Source organism: Terrapene carolina, unplaced genomic scaffold (genome assembly GCF_002925995.2).
Source record: "Terrapene carolina triunguis isolate 2854851 unplaced genomic scaffold, T_m_triunguis-2.0 Scaffold85, whole genome shotgun sequence".
Classification (NCBI taxonomy): domain Eukaryota; kingdom Metazoa; phylum Chordata; order Testudines; family Emydidae; genus Terrapene; species Terrapene triunguis.
In genome coordinates, this window is record NW_020664436.1 from 56,789,215 (window position 1) to 56,807,847 (window position 18,633).

The 18,633-nt window shown below is 49.5% G+C and overlaps 1 protein-coding gene across 1 annotated transcript in view; it reads right to left on the reverse strand.

The window, feature by feature from the left end:
• RSPO3 (R-spondin 3) overlaps nt 1-18,633 on the reverse strand; it is an 87,235-nt gene that overhangs the window by 26,202 nt on the left and 42,400 nt on the right. Inside the window, exons 3-4 of the mRNA XM_026649829.2 lie at nt 17,258-17,404; nt 12,925-13,122 (exon numbers count right to left, since the gene is read on the reverse strand). Of these exons, the coding sequence (XP_026505614.1) occupies nt 12,925-13,122; nt 17,258-17,404 (345 nt within the window). The remainder of the gene's footprint in view (nt 1-12,924; nt 13,123-17,257; nt 17,405-18,633) is intronic.

An 18,633-nucleotide genomic window follows, 5' to 3' on the forward strand; every position in this document is an offset into this window, starting at 1 on the left:
AGCTTGAGTTTACTACCTAGGATCCATATACTCAGGGCCACCCAGAGGATTCAGGGAGTCTGGGGCAAAGCGGGGGAGCTGCGGTGCTTGTTCTCACCCGGCGGCGGTCCGGGTCTTCGGTGGCATTTCGGCAGCGGGGGGCCCTTCAGTCACTCTGCGTCTTCAGCAGCACTGAAGGGCCCCCCGCCGCCGAAATGCCGCCGAAGACCCGGGCCGCTGCCGGGCCGGGGCCCCCGTGGGGCCGCCGAAGATCCGGGCCGCCGCCGGGCCAGGGCTCGCAGGGCCCCTGTGGGGCCCGGGGAAAATTGCCCCACTTGCCCCCCCCCGGGCGGCCCTGCATATACTATGAGACTGTGATTCTCAGACACCAGCATGTTAGGCGAGAAGCTGCCTAAGCTAGCCAATGGGAGATACCAACAAGCAGGCTGTATACTAAGGCCCTCCCCTCTCTTGGAGATAGGCAACTAACTTCAGTCTACAGGCTGGTGCCTATCTGTTCATAGCAATTCACAGGTTCTTGGTGGTAGGCACCTTATAACTTTTAGAGCAGTTGCACAGGATGTTGGGCACTGAGGTTCCGTTACCACTCAGACAGAGGGGGAGAAAGGATTTGAACAGGAGTCTCTTACCTTGCAGGTGTGGGCTCTAACTACTGAGCTATGGGATATTCTGCTACAGGGCTTCCTTAATCTCTCTTGCTAAAGCTGTTCTACTGCTTTAAATAATAAAACAAAACAACAATTAGAGCAGAAGGCCCACCAGGCTACCAAGTCATTCTCTCTTTTGCTTGCTCTCTTTCTCTGGCCCAATGATTATTTAAGTATATTTAAGCCATAGTGGAACAGCTTCAACGGGACAGATGTCAGAAAATCCCATAGGTCAGTGGCGGGAGACCTGGGTTCAAATCCTTTCTCCCTCTTTGCCTAAGCGGAGGAATTGAACTTGGATTTCCTACTTCCCAGGCAACTCCTGTAACCAGTGGGCTAAAACTTATAAGGCATGCTGTTGCTCCTCCTCCTCCAGCTGAATTCTGAATGGAACCTGATCCTATAGGCAGCTGCTGGGTTGGGCCAGTATGTGTCTTAAATGTCTCAATGCCCGTCTTCCTGAATTGCTCTGGGCCTGAGGTGGGACATAGGTGTCCAGATGCTTTGGGTATGTCTACACTGCAATAAAAGACCCCTGGATGACCCGTGTCAGCTGATTTCGGCTTGCGGGGACCAAGCTACAGGGCTATAAAATTGCAATATAGACGTTCGGGCTAGGGTGACCACCCATCCCGAAATGAGTGGGACAGTCCCAAAATGCAGAATTCAAGTCCTGGTCTAGGCTGAATGACTCTGGAACAACATTTGTCCCTGATTCTCTGCGGCACCACTCTGCACCTGTCTGAGGCTCAACGGTGGTGCCAGCCTCTTCCTGGTGGAAGGGGCTGGTTGAGGTGGGCCTTAGCCCTCCCCCTTGCCATGAGGCCCAGCACCCTAACCCTTCTCTTCCCCTGAGGCCCAGTCCCTGCCTCTGCTCTTCTCCCAAGTCCCCAGCCCCCTGCTTCTCCTCCTTCCCCGAGGCCCCACCCCTGGCTCTTCCTCTTCCCCCTGAGGCCCTGCCCCCTGGCCAGGCCACAAGCTGCAGCCAGGCAGTAATAAGAGCTACCCAGGGAGCCTGGACTGCTGTGGGGAGCCCTGGCCACGCCACTTGCCCTGGGTGGTGCACCACAAGGGGCAGGACATGGGTCAGGGGCTGCTCTTGAGCACCCTGGCCACTGTCCAGGGCAGGTGAAGGTTCCCCACAGCAGCCCAGGCTCCCTGGTCAGCTCTTACCATGGCCCGGCTCTGGCTTCTGGCCTGGCCAGGGGGTGGGTCCTCAGGGGGAAGAGGTGGAGCAGCGGGTGGGGCCTCAGGGGAGGAGGAGGGCAGGCGGCAGGGCCACAGAGCGGGTGGGGCTCCTGCATGTGTCCTGTTTTTGCCTTTTGAAAAGGTGGTCACCTTCCGATTTTGGCTGGAGCCTGGGCTCTGGGACCTCATGAGTGGGGAAGGTCTTGGGCCAGCCATGGGTGTTTTATTTCAGTGCAGACACCCTTAGAGTGAAGCAGCAGTGTGCATACCCAGCGGCAGAAATTTAGGCCTGGAGGGAACTTTTACCCTGAAAATTTTGACCGTTTGGGCACCTACCAGGGTTAGGCAAGAGTTCTGTGCATCTAAGTGGAGCCAAAATGGGGACTAAACCCCCTAAATTAGGATTTAGGCACTTAACTCCTTCTGAGCATTCAACCCCTGGCTTTAAGGGTCAGATTCCATACTACACCTTTCAGGTTTGGCAGGTCACAGGTGATTTTGTGCTAACTTTGCACCTCTGAGATTCTGGTCCAGGGGCTAGTGCAGCTCCGGTTGTAAGCTACAGCAGCGTGAGCCACTGCTCTATCTTACACCAGCTCCACTCAGCCATCTGTAGGCAGCTCTGCAGTCTAGAATAGCCAGAACACAAAGTACTCAGGCCAGTTCCTTCCCCGCCTAACTTTGTATGCGCCTGGGGCTGTGAGTGGGGGTGACATAATGCAGTCTACACTAGCTCTCTGCTTGAGAAAACCGCAGGAGGCCATTTAAACTGGTTTTGCAATCCATGAGCTGCTGTAAAAGGGACACAGAACTGGACCCTTAGTCTCAGCAATGCTACTAATGAAGGATAGAAATGTGTTAAAGTTAAAGAGTCAAAACCCCAGCCAGGAAAGGAAACAAAGGGCTCTCTTGGCAGAAACAAACAGAAAATAAACAATCAAACTCTTCACAAGACAGATTCCTCAATTATAGTAGCTTGGACTCGCAAGAGGCCAAAGCTATGACCCAGTGGCATATACACAATGTAAACACAAGGATGCAGTAATTAGCTTCACGTTAATTTTGAAGCTTCAGAAGCCTGGTGACTAATCATGCAGCAAGGTCATTAACCATAGCCACCCTGGTTTCTTTCATACAGAATGCGCTCCTTTACTGTCGCACCAGAGAAATGTATTACCGTGATGTCTCAGCTTTGAGCATTTTGGTCCTTGTTTTAAATGTCACTAGCCTATATATGTTTGGGGGACAGTGGAAGGGGTTTAACCAGGGCCGGCTCTAGGTTTTTGGCCGCCCCAAGCAAAAAAATTTTTGGCTGCTCCCCACCCCAGCCCTGGGTTCTCTCTTCCCTCCCCACCCGCACCCCCTGCCGCCCCAGCCCTGGGCTCCCCCGCCACCAGTGATGACTCTGCCTGCTCCCCCCTCACCTCCAGCCGGTCCGGCGCTGGCAGGGTCGGGGTAAGCAGCGGGGCTCCTGGGCCGCGCCTCAGCCCAGGGTCCCTCCATCCAGGGCTCCCGCCTCAAGGACCGGCCGGGACCCGGGAGGGCAGAGCCGGGGGACTGCCCCGGCAGAGGGCTGAGGAGCCGGGGCAGGGTAGCCCCAGAGGCAGCGGAGCCCCGGAGAGCGGGACGCAGGCCCCGCACGACAGCGCCCCGCCCCCTATGGCCCCGCTGCTGCTGCTGGCCGCCCTGCCACAGTCCCTGGGCGGCTTGGGCTGCTTCGCCCAGCCCCGGCTACAGCGCTGGGGGCAGCCGCCCTGCGGCACCTGCAGGCGGCTCCGTGTGCCCCGTGGGGTGTCCCCCAGCCTGAGTGTCCCCCGCTCGAAGCCTGCCCAGCCCAGCCACAAGGTGTGGGCGTTGCTCCCCCGCAGCGCAAACCGCAGCGCCTACAGGGCGCCCCCCACGCACGACGCGCTGCTGCTGCCAGGGCCAGCTCTAGGCGTTTGCTGCCGGAAGCACACAAAACAATGGCCAGAATGCTGCCCTTGAAAATGTGCTGCCCCAAGCACGTGCTTGGTTTGCTGGTGCCTAGAGCCGGCCCTGGGTTTAACATTATCTTCGATTGGACTATCACATCTTCCCATGAACCTTTAGATAAAACTTTGTAAGTAAAAAAGTAACCTTGCTGAGCAGTCAGTACCAAACATGGTCAGAGTTCCTGGACTATTCTTTTTTAAGATGAGGAGCACTTATTTGAGAATTATGGGCCTGACCCAGAACTCACTAACATCAATGAAAAGCCTCCCATTGACTTTAATAGACTTTGGATCAGGCCTTTCATTTTTAACGTGTGGAATGGACAGGGACAGCCAACCTATTTAATTTCCCATTCCTCATGGGTAAGGCTACGTTTTAGTCAGGGGTATTTTTAGTAAAAGTCATGGACAGGTCGTGGGCAATAAACAAAAATTCATGGCCCATGACCTGTCCATGACTTATACTAAAAATGCCTGTGATTAAATCGTGGGGGGCGGTCGCCAGAGGGACATGGGGGGGGGGGCTGCTGCTGAAGTGGGGCGCCCAGGGCCAGCAGCACCAGCTGCCCGGGCCGCGAACTGCGGCTGCTCCAGCCGGCTGCCTGGGGACCACTGCCAGGGCCGCTGGAGCAGTGGCTAGTGTGTCTATCCCCAGGGCCACTCCAGCAGCGGCTGGTGTGGCTGTTCCGGGGGCCACCTGAGCAGCTGGCCCTAGAGCCAGCTGCTTGGGCGGCTCTGGAGTCAGCCACACTGGTCCCTGCAGAAGTCACGGCGGTCACGGAAAGTCACAGAATCTGTGACTTCCACAACCTCCGTGACAGACATGGAGCCCTACTCATGGGTTGCTTCCACTTTGGACTAAGCAGGTGTTCCTCCACTGTAGGATGTCCATGACAATAACAAATACAATAGCACTAATACATAATACTGTTTTGTCAAGACTTAAGGAGAACAGAATCTACTATTTCATTCCCTCTCCTGTCAATTTTCGTTGGGCTGCCTGTGACTCTCCTGAAAGAAGCTACAGTATTGCCAGGAAGGCCAGCCTCACAGTTTAGGCAACACTGGCCTAGATACCAGCAGTAGGGTTCATTACTAGCCAGGTGCTCTTGCTAAGCCTACTGAAAGACCCAGCCAGAAATTCCAATATTCCCATTTTATAGATCTAACTTCTCAAACAGCAAACCTCCCCTTAAAACGTATTGCATGTTTCTTTATTTTGCATTAATAAGAAAGAAGATTATGTGTAATCAGTGCAACTTGGGATATTCTGTTGACATTAAGGGCAAAATTTCAACATCCTGTTCTGCAAGTGAGGCCCTCACAATGCACACTCAATCATTATGCAGGCCCAACACTGCATTTGTACGTGCAAACCGACACTGATAGGATCAAATGACTGGGGGGACTCCTGTTGACCTTAATGGATTTTGCATCGGGCCCCTCATCAGTGCTCCCTTTGGTTACTAAACAATAAGGATAAATTCCTGGCCCCAATGATGTCAGAGAGTTTGCATTAACTCCAAGAGAGCTATATTTTCAATACACAATATAATTCTTTTTTATTTCCTGTTTTGTTTATCTTTTGTTACAAACTTCATGTGATTTTTCTGTCAGTTCTGCTTGGAACAGTTTAATTGAATGCTAATGAAAGCCAGGCTTATAAACAAAAGAAAGTGATCAGAGATCAGCTACACAACTTTTTCTTCGAGAGAAATACTAAATGAGCAGCTTACTTTACTTAGCAGCCTTTTGTGTTCCATTGATGTGTGTGACTCTGTGGCGTGTGAGTGAGTGTAAGGAAGGGGAATTTATCACTTAATATTTTAAGCCTGTTGGTATTATGTTACATTGTCTTCAGCTAAAGTAACAGCTACTCTAACCTTGATGAATGGCTTTGGGAATTTTAGCTGAGTAGTGTTTTTGGAAATCTAATGAAAGCCTGATAGGACTCCAACTATATCTATGAGAGCCAACTGCATATTTATCAGATCCGGTCTGGAAATATGTTGGACACACACACATACTAATTAGGGATGGATGAACTAGTTTAATAAAACAACAGAACTGTCCTGAATCTTGGCCTTCCTGGCTATTCAAACCAAACTTGAACCTTTAGATTCAGATATACGAAATGGAGAATAGGAACATTTTCCATCTATCTAGCTCCATCAACTTATTTCAATATAATCCTGTCTTCATTAAAACTGCTCCTGTCCAAATCCTTCTCTTCCCCCCTTATTCCTTTATCTCTTCCATTCTTCACCTAGAGATCACTCCCTGCCCAAAGAGATTGCTCCCTCTCCACTTCTAGGGTGCATTGAAGAATCACAAAGCACCCACTTGGTTTTCCGTAGCAAAGTGTTACCTATCAACCCCCTTGGGCTAACCTGCTTCCAGGGAGCGCTCTCTCTTCTGCCTGTTCAAAAGCAATTCTCAGCACAGTTGTACCATGCTTCCAGGCTGTCCTGAGTTGACGGTCACTAAACTCCAGTTAGAAATAATTGAACCCATCTGTCTGTGTGTGTCTGCTGTTGTCTATTAGTTTATACTTAGATTGTAAGCATGTTGGAGCAAGGCCTGTCCTTTTTTTCCCTGTGTTTTTACAGAACTGAGCACAACGGTTCCTGGTCCATGACTGGGGCTCCTAGCCACTACAGTAATACAAATAAATAATAATAATTAATACATTAATTAATGTTCCACAACAAATACATGTATTTGATACATTTAGCCTGCATATTTTCTTGCATAATAAACAACTGTTTCCCATGATATATTCCTTATTCGTAATTATTAGACCATTTTTGGTGACTATTTTAATCTTGGCAGATCGATGATGAAATGGTCTTTGATAGCATTCAATACTAGCGAGGCCAAGTGTATTGTTTAGTTGTGATTGGTCAGATAAATCACATGGTATAGCTTTTCCCACATTTGGATGAGCCGTTCTGGCAGAAATACTCATGTATGAAAACTTAAAATTCATTTTCCACAAAATTTGTGCATGCAACTTTGACGTTTGGTTTCCTGCCAGTAAAAGCCAATCTCATGTACCTTTGCAGAAAGCAACCACTAAAAGGTCACGAGTATGGCCAAAAGCACATTTATGAAAAAACTGTAAGCAAATCTTTCTGGATAATATGCAGTATTTGCTCAGTTCTACCAATGGTGCTTTTTCCATTGTGTCCCATAATGCATTTTGCACCTCTGGAAATCACAGCAGTACTTGGTATCATCGTCTGTCTCATGACAGTGATCACAGCAAACTAGTGCACCAGTTGACTCTCATGCAGTGGGATTTTCATTCAAAGGTCAAAATCAAAGAAGGATCTCAACATGGGCAGGGAAAAGAAGCATCTCATTAAACTGGAGGGTGCTTGTGTCTTGGAAAATGGATTACAAGACAGAAAACACAGATGAGGGAGAGAAAGGAAAGGGATCAGTTGGGACGCAGGATCAGTTGCTGGGCAAAGGATCAAGTATATTGCAGATTGGATGAATTTGGGCATCATGGCTTGGAACGGGTAGAAAATACCAAAATAAACCCTCAGAAGGTTTGGGTGAGGATGGAAGTGTTAGAGTATCCTACTTGGGACACACATAGGAATTGCCATGTTGGATTAGACAGTGGTCCATCTAGGCTAATGTGGGCAGCTATAGCCTGCTAAATCAAGACTGGAAGAACTATTTACGGTTTGAGTCACCTAATTATCCCAGTTTGCTTGCATTCTGCCTCAGAACCTAGCACCTTCTCCCATGAAGACCTCTCATTCTACTTCAATGAGGAGAAAGCAGAAGCAGAATTACAACCCATCTTGACAGTCCAAAGGACACAATAGCTAAATGAAACAAAAGAATCTTTCCATGTGCTTTATCTGAATCTGCCTACTCACCACAGGCAAATGTCTATGAGAGATACCAGCAATTTAGCTGACTAACACCCTGTCTCTAATCTCACCTTCCTGAGCCAGTCACAGAGACAATTGGCGGCAAACAAACTCATCATCACTTGTCCTTTGCCAATGCTCTAAATCCCTAACAGTCAGAATACAGACTTAGATTCAGCATGGAAACAGCACTTGCTGAACTAGCTAATGATCTGCTTATGACCATGGAGGAATGACCAACATCAGTGCTGATACTACTAGGTTACCATATTTCAACACTGAAAAAAGAGGACACTCCACGGGGGCCCTGGCCCTGGCCCTGGCCCTGCCCCAACCCCGCCCCTTCCCCGCCCCCATTCCAACCCCTTCCACAAAGTCCCTGCCCCAACTGTGCCCCCTCCTCTGAGCACCCCGCATTCCCCCTCCTCCCTCCCGCTCTGATCTTGGTTGGGGGTTGCTAAGTGCTTCCCTGCTCCCCACTCGCCCTGCAGCCTCTGCACCCCCCCCTTACCCTGCAGCCTCTGTGACCCCTGCTCCCCACTCGCCCTGCAGCCCCTGCACCCCCCCCTTACCCTGCAGCCTCTGTGACCCCTGCTCCCCACTCGCCCTGCAGCCCCTGTACCCCCCCGCCCCTGCAGCCTCTGCGCCCCCCGCCTGCCCTGCCCCTGCGCCCCCCTGCCCCTGCAGCCTCTATGACTCCACATGCCCTGCTCCTCCTCGCCCTGCAGCCTCTGCACCCCCCCGCCTGCCCTGCTCCCCCGCTCCCTCGGCAGCCTCTGCCTGGCAGGGGCTTCAGACGCTCAGCAGCGACCGGGGTGGCGCGGATCCCTGCAGCCCCGGCACACGCCGCACTCCCCGCCCTACGCCGCAGCCTCCTTCCTGCCGCCGCCGAGCACGTTCCCCGGCCTATCTGTCCCCGCTGGAAACAGCTCCCGCGGCGCCGGGTTCTGAGCCGCGTGGGGCGCTGGGGCCGCAGAAAGGTCCCCCAGTGGCCGGGGGTCCCCGCCCGCGAGGGAAGCCTGAGCTGCTGGCTGGACCCGGCCTCCCCGTGGTCCTGTGGGCTGGGCTGGGGCGCACGGTCCCCCTGGCCTGCGGGGGCAACAGCGGCCCCGCCGCCGCCTTCTGCGGCTGCACCCCCCCTCCCCCCGCCCGAGCTCGCTACAATGTAGCCGGGGCGGCTGGGCTGCACTGCGGACCCAGCGGGTCCTGCTGGGGCCGGGCGGACCCTGGCTTATGCCTCCCTATTTTCCCGGACATGTCTGGCTTTTTGAAAATTCCCCCCGGATGGGGATTTGAGGACCAAAAAGCCGGACATGTCCGGGGAAATCCAGACGTATGGTAACCCTAGATACTACTAGATCTATCAGTGGCCTTTAATATAATAGATGTAACAACATATGCATTGCAAAATAGCTTTCTGTGTTACTTAAGTGTGGTTTTCATTTTTTCTTAACAGTGAACCCAGTTTTGCTTGTTTTCTCTTTGCTTTTCTAGAACTTTCTTTCCCCCCTGCTTCCTACTGTGTAGCTCGCTGAATGAATTTAGCCTGTGGAGCGCTTGTATATTTGAGGTGTCACTCAAGAAGGAACAAAACTTTCTTTTTGTGGAAGAAGGGGAGGTCAGAGTGAGGAGGCAGAAGTGGCCTGGAGATTAAGGTGAAAACCTCATTTCCCTTTTTCCAGTAGAAAAGTAAGTATAGACTTTTAGCCTTAAGTCTCAGTTTCCTGGCTTGTGTCACCATAATCCAGTCCTTAATGTTATTTTAACCTAGTTGGCTTTTTGTGTGAAATTTCCTTGGTTTTATTAAAGATTTTCTTTAAAAAATAATCCATCTCCTTTATGGAGGTGTATAAAAGCAGAGATGACAGAGAATCATGGCTACTGTTACAGGGGTTAGGTGTAGCTGTGGATTTAAAAACTTTTAAAAGAGCAAAGGGCTCCATTTTGCCTTCAGACATACACACACACACAAATCCCACTGGGAAAGATGCTGTTGTAATTTATACTTCATCCAATCACACTAGTTTCAAAGGGGTTGAGCACTGAGTGTAAAACAGGGCAGACTATGGTCCATTACTTGCTCAAAAGAAACAACCTTATGCACTTTGCAAAAATAGATTTATTACCTCAAAGGACTTTTTGTGGCATACAGTATTTTGCAAATATGGTTTGGCACAAGTCCCATCAAGCACAAAGTAAGAATTGACAGTAAAATACGTGAGGAGTTTCTTTTAAAGTACTTACTACACATGAACAGCAGACATTTTTCAAAGTGAAATGTCTTGACCAATATGAAGATGCTGCCAAAATACCATATGCATGCACAACATCATCATCACCCAGAGAAAAATGTTATTTACAGTTCCAGCATTAATGTTCAGTCCTGTGTTGTTTGCTCAAGCTTTGGCAGCAAAAAACAAAACAAAACAATTCCCCTGCCCCTCCTCGCAAAAAAAACCCCCAAACCAAAAAACTGGTTATGACCCTTTGTTACTGAGGGTTAGCTAGATTGTCTCTCGAGCTGTGCAACTGCGTAGCAGCATCCAGAGGAAGTAAGAACCTATTTATGTCTCTGGATGCAAGTCAACTGCATGCTGCGGAACAGCTGTGGAGTGGAGGCGGGTCCAAGGGCTGAGCACCTCTCTTGGAGCTAGCGTCAGCACTGCTGCGAGAGGAGCAGGATCGTCCCGCCCGAGCCAGCAGGGCTGCATGTAGAATTCACACTGGGCTTTCAGACGCACCCGCCGGTTGGCAGGGGCTGCTTTGCTCTGGCTTCTCCTGTGCTTTCCTCTGCTGCTGATTTTCACGGTTCCAGGCGATCCGCGAGTCATGGCCGGGGCCCCTGGCCCCGCTAATCAACTTCACACTGCGGAACAGCTGTGGAGTGGGGGGGCGGGTCCTGGTGCTGAGCGTGGAGTTGATCAGCAGGGCCGGTGGCCCCGGCCATGACTCACGGACCGCCTGGAGCTATGAAAATCAGCAGCAGAGGGAAAGCACAGGAGGAGCCATCCAGCGTGTCTGAAAACACGGGGGGGAGGGATAGCTCAGTGGTTTGAGCATTGGCCTGCTAAACCCGGGGTTGTGAGTTCAATCCTTGAGGGGGCCACTTGGGGATCTGGGGCAAAATCAGTACTTGGTCCTGCTAGTGAAGGCAGGGGGCTGGACTTGATGACCTTTCAAGGTCCCTTCCAGTTCTAGGAGATGGGATATCTCCATTAATTAATTTCTAAAAAATTAAAAAAAAAAAAAACACAATGTGAATTCTGCATGCAGCCCTGCTGGCTTGGGTGGGATGATCCTGCTCCTCTCGCAGCAGTGCAGACGCTAGCTCCAAGAGAGGCACTCAGCCCCAGGACCTGCCCCCACTCCACAGGTGTTCCGTGGTGTGCAGTTGATTCGCGGATCCCCTGGAGTGCCCTCGTGGACCCCCGGGGGTGCGCGGACCCCAGTTTGCGAATTGCTGGTATATAGGAATAAATGAATGCTGTGCTCTTGCTGTTTGCTATCCCCGGAGAATATGGGTAGGGTGTGGATGGGGAATGGATGGAGCCTTCGCTCCACTGCCTTCAGTACACTGCCCAGCAAAGCTAAGCTAGTATGGGGTGAGGGAAAGTACAATCTGCTGCTCCCATAGGCCAGCCCTGACCACTACCTCCCACAGTAAGGAGGATGCAGGAAGGGAATTGTAGAGCCCTGCGTCATCATTCCTTCCCTGTCATGCTCCTGCGTGGGGCAGGAACACCCATCCTTTATTGTTGCCTGTGGCCTTATGAAACAATCCAGCCCTAAAAATATTAATAGTAGCAAAAAGTTTGTCCATTTCTATGAGTAACTTGCAACAAACCATTGGTAACTGATAACAACCTACACAGGATTCTGGGAATGTCACTCTGAAGCCTAGAATGTCTGTAGAGTTAATGTGAAGTGATGAAAGCAGCTACAAGCATGGTTGAGAGCTCTCTTTGTTCAGAGTATCACCAGGTTGATTCGTCACTGGATTTCACAGTCTATTACCATCCAATTTTTAAGCTCTCAGCCATTTTGATTTTACGAATTACATCCATGAGGTGTACAGCTCCAGTAAGCATGTGTCTATATCATACCAAGAGTCCTAGAGCATTGTGATAGCAGAGGTAATTCAGCCTATCACTACCCTTACTCTACATCTGATTTGCATGCAACAAGTTCATTGGTTATATGAGGGAAACTGCCCAGTTGGTGGAGTATCCATATGACCAACTGGCACCTGCACAACTCACTGCAAATCTCACAGCACACACAATAACTGGCTCCCCAGACACAAATCAACCACACAACTAGCGTACATAATCACCGCAAACATCACTCTGAAGCTTACAATGTCTGTTGAGTTAGTGTGAAGCGATGGAAACAGCTACAAGCCTGGTGAGGGCTCTTCTTGTTCAGAAAATCACCAGGTTCAATCTTCCATGGGCAGTCTGTTAATGTCCAATTTTTCATTTTGCAGCCATTTTGGGCTTTTTTACACACATGACTACAAATTATACCTGTGGGACAGCACAGGTTTTCAGCTATTAGTTAAATACTAATTCACTTATTTGGACCCAAAGCATGGTCCATCTTGTGTGTCCAGGCAGAGAGTGAGGGGTGTAAGGCCCTCTCTGAGTCGCAGTGCTCTACCCATACCATGAGTAACAGTGCAGAAGGGGGAGCAGTCTCCATGGGGCTGTGACCCTTTCTTCATGTTGTTGAGGAGTGGGCAGGAAGGAGCAGGAACTGGGAGGAGCGTGGGTTCCCATCCCCTCCCGTGTGACAGCCAGAATAGCTGTGGCAATGCATTGGGGGAAGAATGCTGTGCCAGGTATGGGGTTGGTGCAGTGCACTTCCCCACCGAATTCACAGCTTAGAGTATGGGGCTAACATTTTTGGCCTCAGCTTATTTAGCTGTATGAGTTTCCTTTAACTACGCACCCAGGTCCTGCACTAATGCCAATGGCAGTTCTGCCTGCAGAACCCACTGAGAGGAGATACTTCTAGAGTTTGATCAGACAGAAGGCAGATTTTGTAAGGAGTCGGCGCAGTTTTTACTCTGTGCGAGGACACGATTCCACATCTCCTCACTCAGGCCAAACAAACACTAATGGCAGTGGGAGTTTTGGTGGCTTAAGAAATGCAGGCCCAGGAGTTCAGAAGTGAATTATTAAACAAACCCAATGTCAAGCTCATATGATGGTGATAACATGGTACCTTTTCCTTCCTTCTGACATCTCTTTCTTTGTACAATACATTTTCTGTTTTCACTTGTAGCTGGGCACGGATTGCCCTGTGCTGAAGGATGCTGTACAATTTCTCTGACCCTTGTTTCATTTCCTCTCTTGAAGCCACATGTTTTTCCTTTCTTTGTGCAGGAGCTCCATGGACTCCACTCACTAGCTTCACAATGCACTGTAACAAACATACGACATGCTGAGCCGGACCGGAAGCTTTAGGAGCACACAATGCATACAGGATATTCATTTTATTATGCATCAACCAAAATGTAAGAAAAATGAATTCATCTTCAAACTGAAAAGTAGGCTGGCCTTGAGCAAATAAATCTTCTTTCTAAGGCCAGTCTCAGATGAGAAACTGGGCCAAATAGTGCTGTCAATTTCCCCTGTCAAAATTGGGAGTAACTCTGTTTACTTAAATGGAGTTACTCTGGATCTACAAAGGTATAACTGAGAGGAGAATTTGGCCTGTCCAGGATGCACTCAACTGTAAAATAATGCTAATCAATTATGTACAAGTAGGATTATTTCACACTAGCTGCACTGCTTTTGCCAATTCCATTCAAGAATTATAGCAACAACAACAAAAAAATGGTTTTGGCAAAATGAGACATTGGGCCCAATTCTGATCTCACACTGCTTTTTACAGAATCATAATTCCACAGACTTCAGTGGAATCAAACTTAGGGTTACCATCCGTCCGTATTTCCCCGGACATGTCCGGCTTTTGCATCTCTAAATAGCAGTCCGGGAGGAATTGGTAACAAGGTTAAAATGTCCGGGGGTTTTTTCTCCCTCACCTCCCTCCCTCCCTTCCATGCAGAGTGCGGCTGCTTATTGGGCGGCTGGGCCGATTGACCCACTCCCATTGGCCTCCAGCAGCCAGAGCCCTCCCCTGCTTCCCCCTCCCTCTGTCTGCAGCCCTGTGTAAGACACAAACCGACCCACCGGGCAGCGTGTTTTGCAAACACGTGGCGCCAGAATGGTAAGGGGAGTCAGGGAGCGGGGGAGTCAGGGAGCGGGGGAGTGTTGGATGGGTCCTCGGCCTCCACCTGCCACCCCCCCTCCTCGCGTGTGTCCCCCCCGTGACCCCCCCCGCCTGCCTCTCCCTTGTCTGCTTGTACTGCCAGAGCCAGCAGCAACTGCTGTCTGCTGCCCCCCGGTCCTAGTGCCCCCCATCTACTAATGGGAAGACAGGCTGCCCTTCCACCCTAGCCCTGAGCCTCTCCAACGCCCCAAACCCCTCAGCCCCAGCCCTCATTCCCCCACACCCTAATCCTCTGCTCCATCCCTGAGCCCCCTCCTGCATCATGAACCCCTCATCCTCAGACCCACAGCCCTCACCCCTGCATCCCCTCCTATCCCCAAACTCCCTCCCAAACCCCCTCCCCCTTCCCACACATCCCCTCCTGCCCTCAAACTCCCTCCCAAAGCCTGCACCCCCTCCCTTTGCACCGCCTCCCACCCCCAAACTCCATCCCAGAGCCTGCACCCCTCACCCCCTCCTACACACCCACCCCCTGCCCCAGCCCGGAGCCTGCACCCAGCACCCAAACTCTATCCCAGAACCTGCACCCTGCACCCCTCCTGCACCCTAATCCCCAGCCCAGGAACTGCACCACAGACCTCCTCCCCCCACTTAACCCCCCTCCCAGAGCCTTAGGCAGGTGGGGGTGGGGGTTCTGGGCACCACCAAAATTTCTACAACCCTGCCACCCATGAGAGTGGACAAAGGTCGGGGCAGTCAGGGGACAGGTAGGGTCCTGGGGGGCAGTTAGGGTGGGGGGTTCTCAGCAGGGGGCAGTCAGGGGACAAGAAGCAGGGGGGGTTGGGGTTCTGAGGGGGGCAGTCAGGGGGTGGGAAGTGGGAGGGAGTGGATGGGGGCGGGGTGGGGCGGGGCTAGGGCGGGGCTTCCCCTCCCCCTCCCCCCCAGTGTCCTCTTTTTTGATTGTGGAAATATGGTAACCCTAATCAAACTTGATTCATACCCGGGTGAGAGGAGAATCAGGCCCATGCTGTTCACTCTCTTTGTATTGACAATGTAGTCAAGAGCCATGAAAGGGATGCTATTTGTAACACATACCAGGTAAAGGTGGGGAAAACTGGGAGAGACGTTGGGTTTGGAGGACTTCATTGGTAGAGTTTTGCTTTTACAAAGCCCAGACCAGGGACATTTGGATCCAGCTCCCTTATTGTTGTAAATTCTTTAGCAAAGAGTGCCTTCCTAGACTTGTACATCACCTAGTGCATTTTGTGTGCTTCTGTAACGCTTATGTAGATAATTCTCAATGTTTAGGAGTGTGCTTTTGAATAATTGTCCTAGTTTGGCCCATCTCCTAATTTTTCTTCTGCAGATTAAATGTAGTATATGTTTAATACCATATACATCCTCTACCTAGAGCAGGAATGGCCAACCTGTGGCTCCGGAGCCACATGCGGCTCTTCAGAAGTTAATATGTGGCTCCTGGTATAGGCACCGACTCCGGGGCTGGAGCTACAGGCGCCAACTTTCCAATGTGCCAGGAGGTGCTCACTGCTCAACCCTTGGCTCTTCTACAGGCCCTGTACCCACTCTACCTCTTCCTGTCCCCTCCCCTGAGCCTGCCATGTCCTCACTCCTCCCCCTCCTGACCCCCCGAGCCTCCTGCATGCCACGAAACAGCTGATCGGGAGGTGCGAGAGGAAGGGAGAGGCACTGATTGGCAGGGCTGCCGGTGGGTTGGAGGCGCTGGGAGCGAGGTCGGGAGCTGATGGGAGGCTGCTGACATATTACTGTGGCTCTTTGGCAATGTACATTGGTAAATTCTGACTCCTTCTCAAGCTCAGGTTGGCCACCCCTGATCTAGAGGAATACACCCTGCAACAATATGAGGATGATGGATTTAATGGCCTAATAGATTTTTCCATCTCTGCAACTTATTTCCAAATTTTACAAACCCTAGAAGACAACTGATCTCAAGCAATCTCCACTTAATTGTTATGTGGCTCATTTTGCTTTTCATATTACATGTGAGGATCTCCTGTTAAAATAATAGGTCTTTACATGCACAGCAAAGGTCTGTTTTTTCTCTGCAGCTTTTAATGACTTTTCCTAGTCAAGACTGACTCATTGTTAAAGCAGCTAGGTCCTAGGCAGCTTGAAACACACACCAAAGAAGCAGAAATGATTCTTCAGGTTTCTTTGCTGTGATGAAAGTCCTTGCTTGGAAATCAAACTATGAAAACCATTACCACCACCTGAGGTAAATATATATTTGGGAAGAGAGCTGCAAAACTATTGTACATTATTTGTATTCCTTTCAAACCTGCTCAAGCTTTGCTTCCCTCTCAAAATATGCACACAATTTCCACTGCTACCATGAGATTTACATCCACATTCATGGGGGTGAGCAGACTTCCACCAATGCCAGGCGGTAGCACAGAGCTCTGTGGCTGCACAACATGGGGCAGCACAAGAAGCACAAGGACTGTTCCCCTCTGTGCACTTTCTGAGTGATAGGATCAGTATTGCCTATTCCCATGAATTTATCTTGATTTGAAACAATATTTGAAGTTTTAATTAAAGCCCCAGCTCCTAGAGTCAAGTGATTACATCAGAATCTCAGCTTCCATTAGTTTTTAAGTGAGTTTCTACTCCTCACGGCAAAAGCTTAAAAAATGTGACCTGAAGACACCTTAAAGGCTCATAAACCAGAAGACAAATAAAAACCCAACATCTGTATAAAAATCTCATGATTGAGGGGGAGGTGAAGGGGGAGCTGACTCATGATTTTTTAACATTTGAGGTTGTCAATACTGCAAGATACCTCAATGGGTGGGGGAAGGAGCAATGGCTCTGCCCTCTACCCCCAGGCGCCAGTTAGCAGAGCTGGCCCGGTGTGGAAGAGGAAGCATGTTGCATTTCCTGAAGGGGTGTAGTACAACCAATATTCACCAGCATGCTGGAGATTTTGGGTAGGAATCCCTGAGGTAGAATTCCTGAGGTGTTCCATATCATCCCAAACATTGGCCTATGCTTAACTGGCACAAGAGAGTCCCTAATAATTGGAAGTTGCTCATCAGAGGGCAATGGATTGTTCTGAAGGGGCCAGATGGCAGATTCAGGAAACACCTTGAGGTTATGGCACTGGAGAACACTTCTTGTGACTGAACCTTTCTTAAAAATAATTCAGATGCAGTGTTGGGTTTCCTGTTCCTAACTCTAAACCTATTCCTGCAAGTCCTCCCCTGCGCGGACTCCATGTGGTCAATATGAGTTCTACACTTGCAGGGCTTGCTGTATTGGGGCTTAGGCTGGAGACTCTACTTACCAATACTGGTGCACTCCATCGTGTGATTGTTGGGTTCCAGCCCCTGAGGGCAGTTTTCAAGGCACTTTCCATTGTGTAAGTAAAACCCACTTTTACACTTTGTGCAGAAATTTTTGGTGAAGCAGGTATCACAGTCAGCTTTACATTCTGTAATACAAAACAGGAAGAATTATATCCTGTGTCACTTTCACTCACCCCAGTTAGACACTAAGTCCCTGATTTGCATGTATGCCGAGGTTTAGGTTTACGCTTTATGCCACTCTGGCAATGTATAAGGGCCTTCCAGTGAGAGTACATTTTATTCATATCCATGTGAAGTCCCCTTTACACTGCGGGAAATGAGAATGAGAATTTGGCCAGCAAGGCTGCATTCAAAACTGCCTTGCACTTTGGGTAGTCATTGAGCACTGTGCAAAGTGGGTGCACAATGCCACCAGATCAGCAGTGTAACGTATGACATCCACGTTCCATTCCCATTGCACGGGGTAAACGACTAGCTAAAATGCAAGGCAGTGGAAAATCAGGTCCATCAAGTATATCGCCATTCATTCCAGAAGAATTAAAAACATATTTCAGAATTTAGAATTATTATTTTTTCTTTTCATATTGATTGATTGATTGATTTCTGCTCCATTACTTTTTGTTGCAGTCCCACAGCATTTTCCATATTTACTATGTTTATATCATTCATACAGGACAGAAGCCAGCTACCAGACATGGATTTTTAACAATATGATAAAACTTGTATATATACTATTGTGCAAGTGATATACAAAGGACATGGTTACATTTACTATAGAGATACTGTTAGAGAAAAGTGCACAATCATTTGAAGTTGTTTAGTGGCTTGGAGGTTATATGAATATAGGATTATGCTCCAGCATCTACTCATCAAGAAGTAAGGAGAATTACTTAGCTATAATTCCTATGTTTTATTTAGTCATGTAGGTGACTAGTAAATAAAGTTGGTCAAAAAGGGTTTTTCTCCAGGTTTTCGTTTCAAATTTCAAAATGTCAAAATTTGTCAAAATTCAAAAAGTATTGATGGGTAGGAGGAAGGAAGAGATGCAAGTAAGGCATCTAACCCCACTGAAAGTCAATGACAGTTCGGCATTTCCCCACAGATGGACAGTTGACCAGAATATAGTAACACGCCCAAATTGCAAAAGCACCATTGTGGTTATGCGGTGCATAGTGTATAGTTACAGAGAGGTCATGCAAAGTAGCTCTGGAAACCTCACTGTGGAGCAGTACTCCTCAGTATCAATCTCTATCTCACGGGGAAACAGAGGTAAGGCTGGGGGATTGACAAGAGCATTGCCAGTGAGTTTATAAACAGCATGGCTCTTGTGGTCACAGGTTCCACTCTGTGCAGT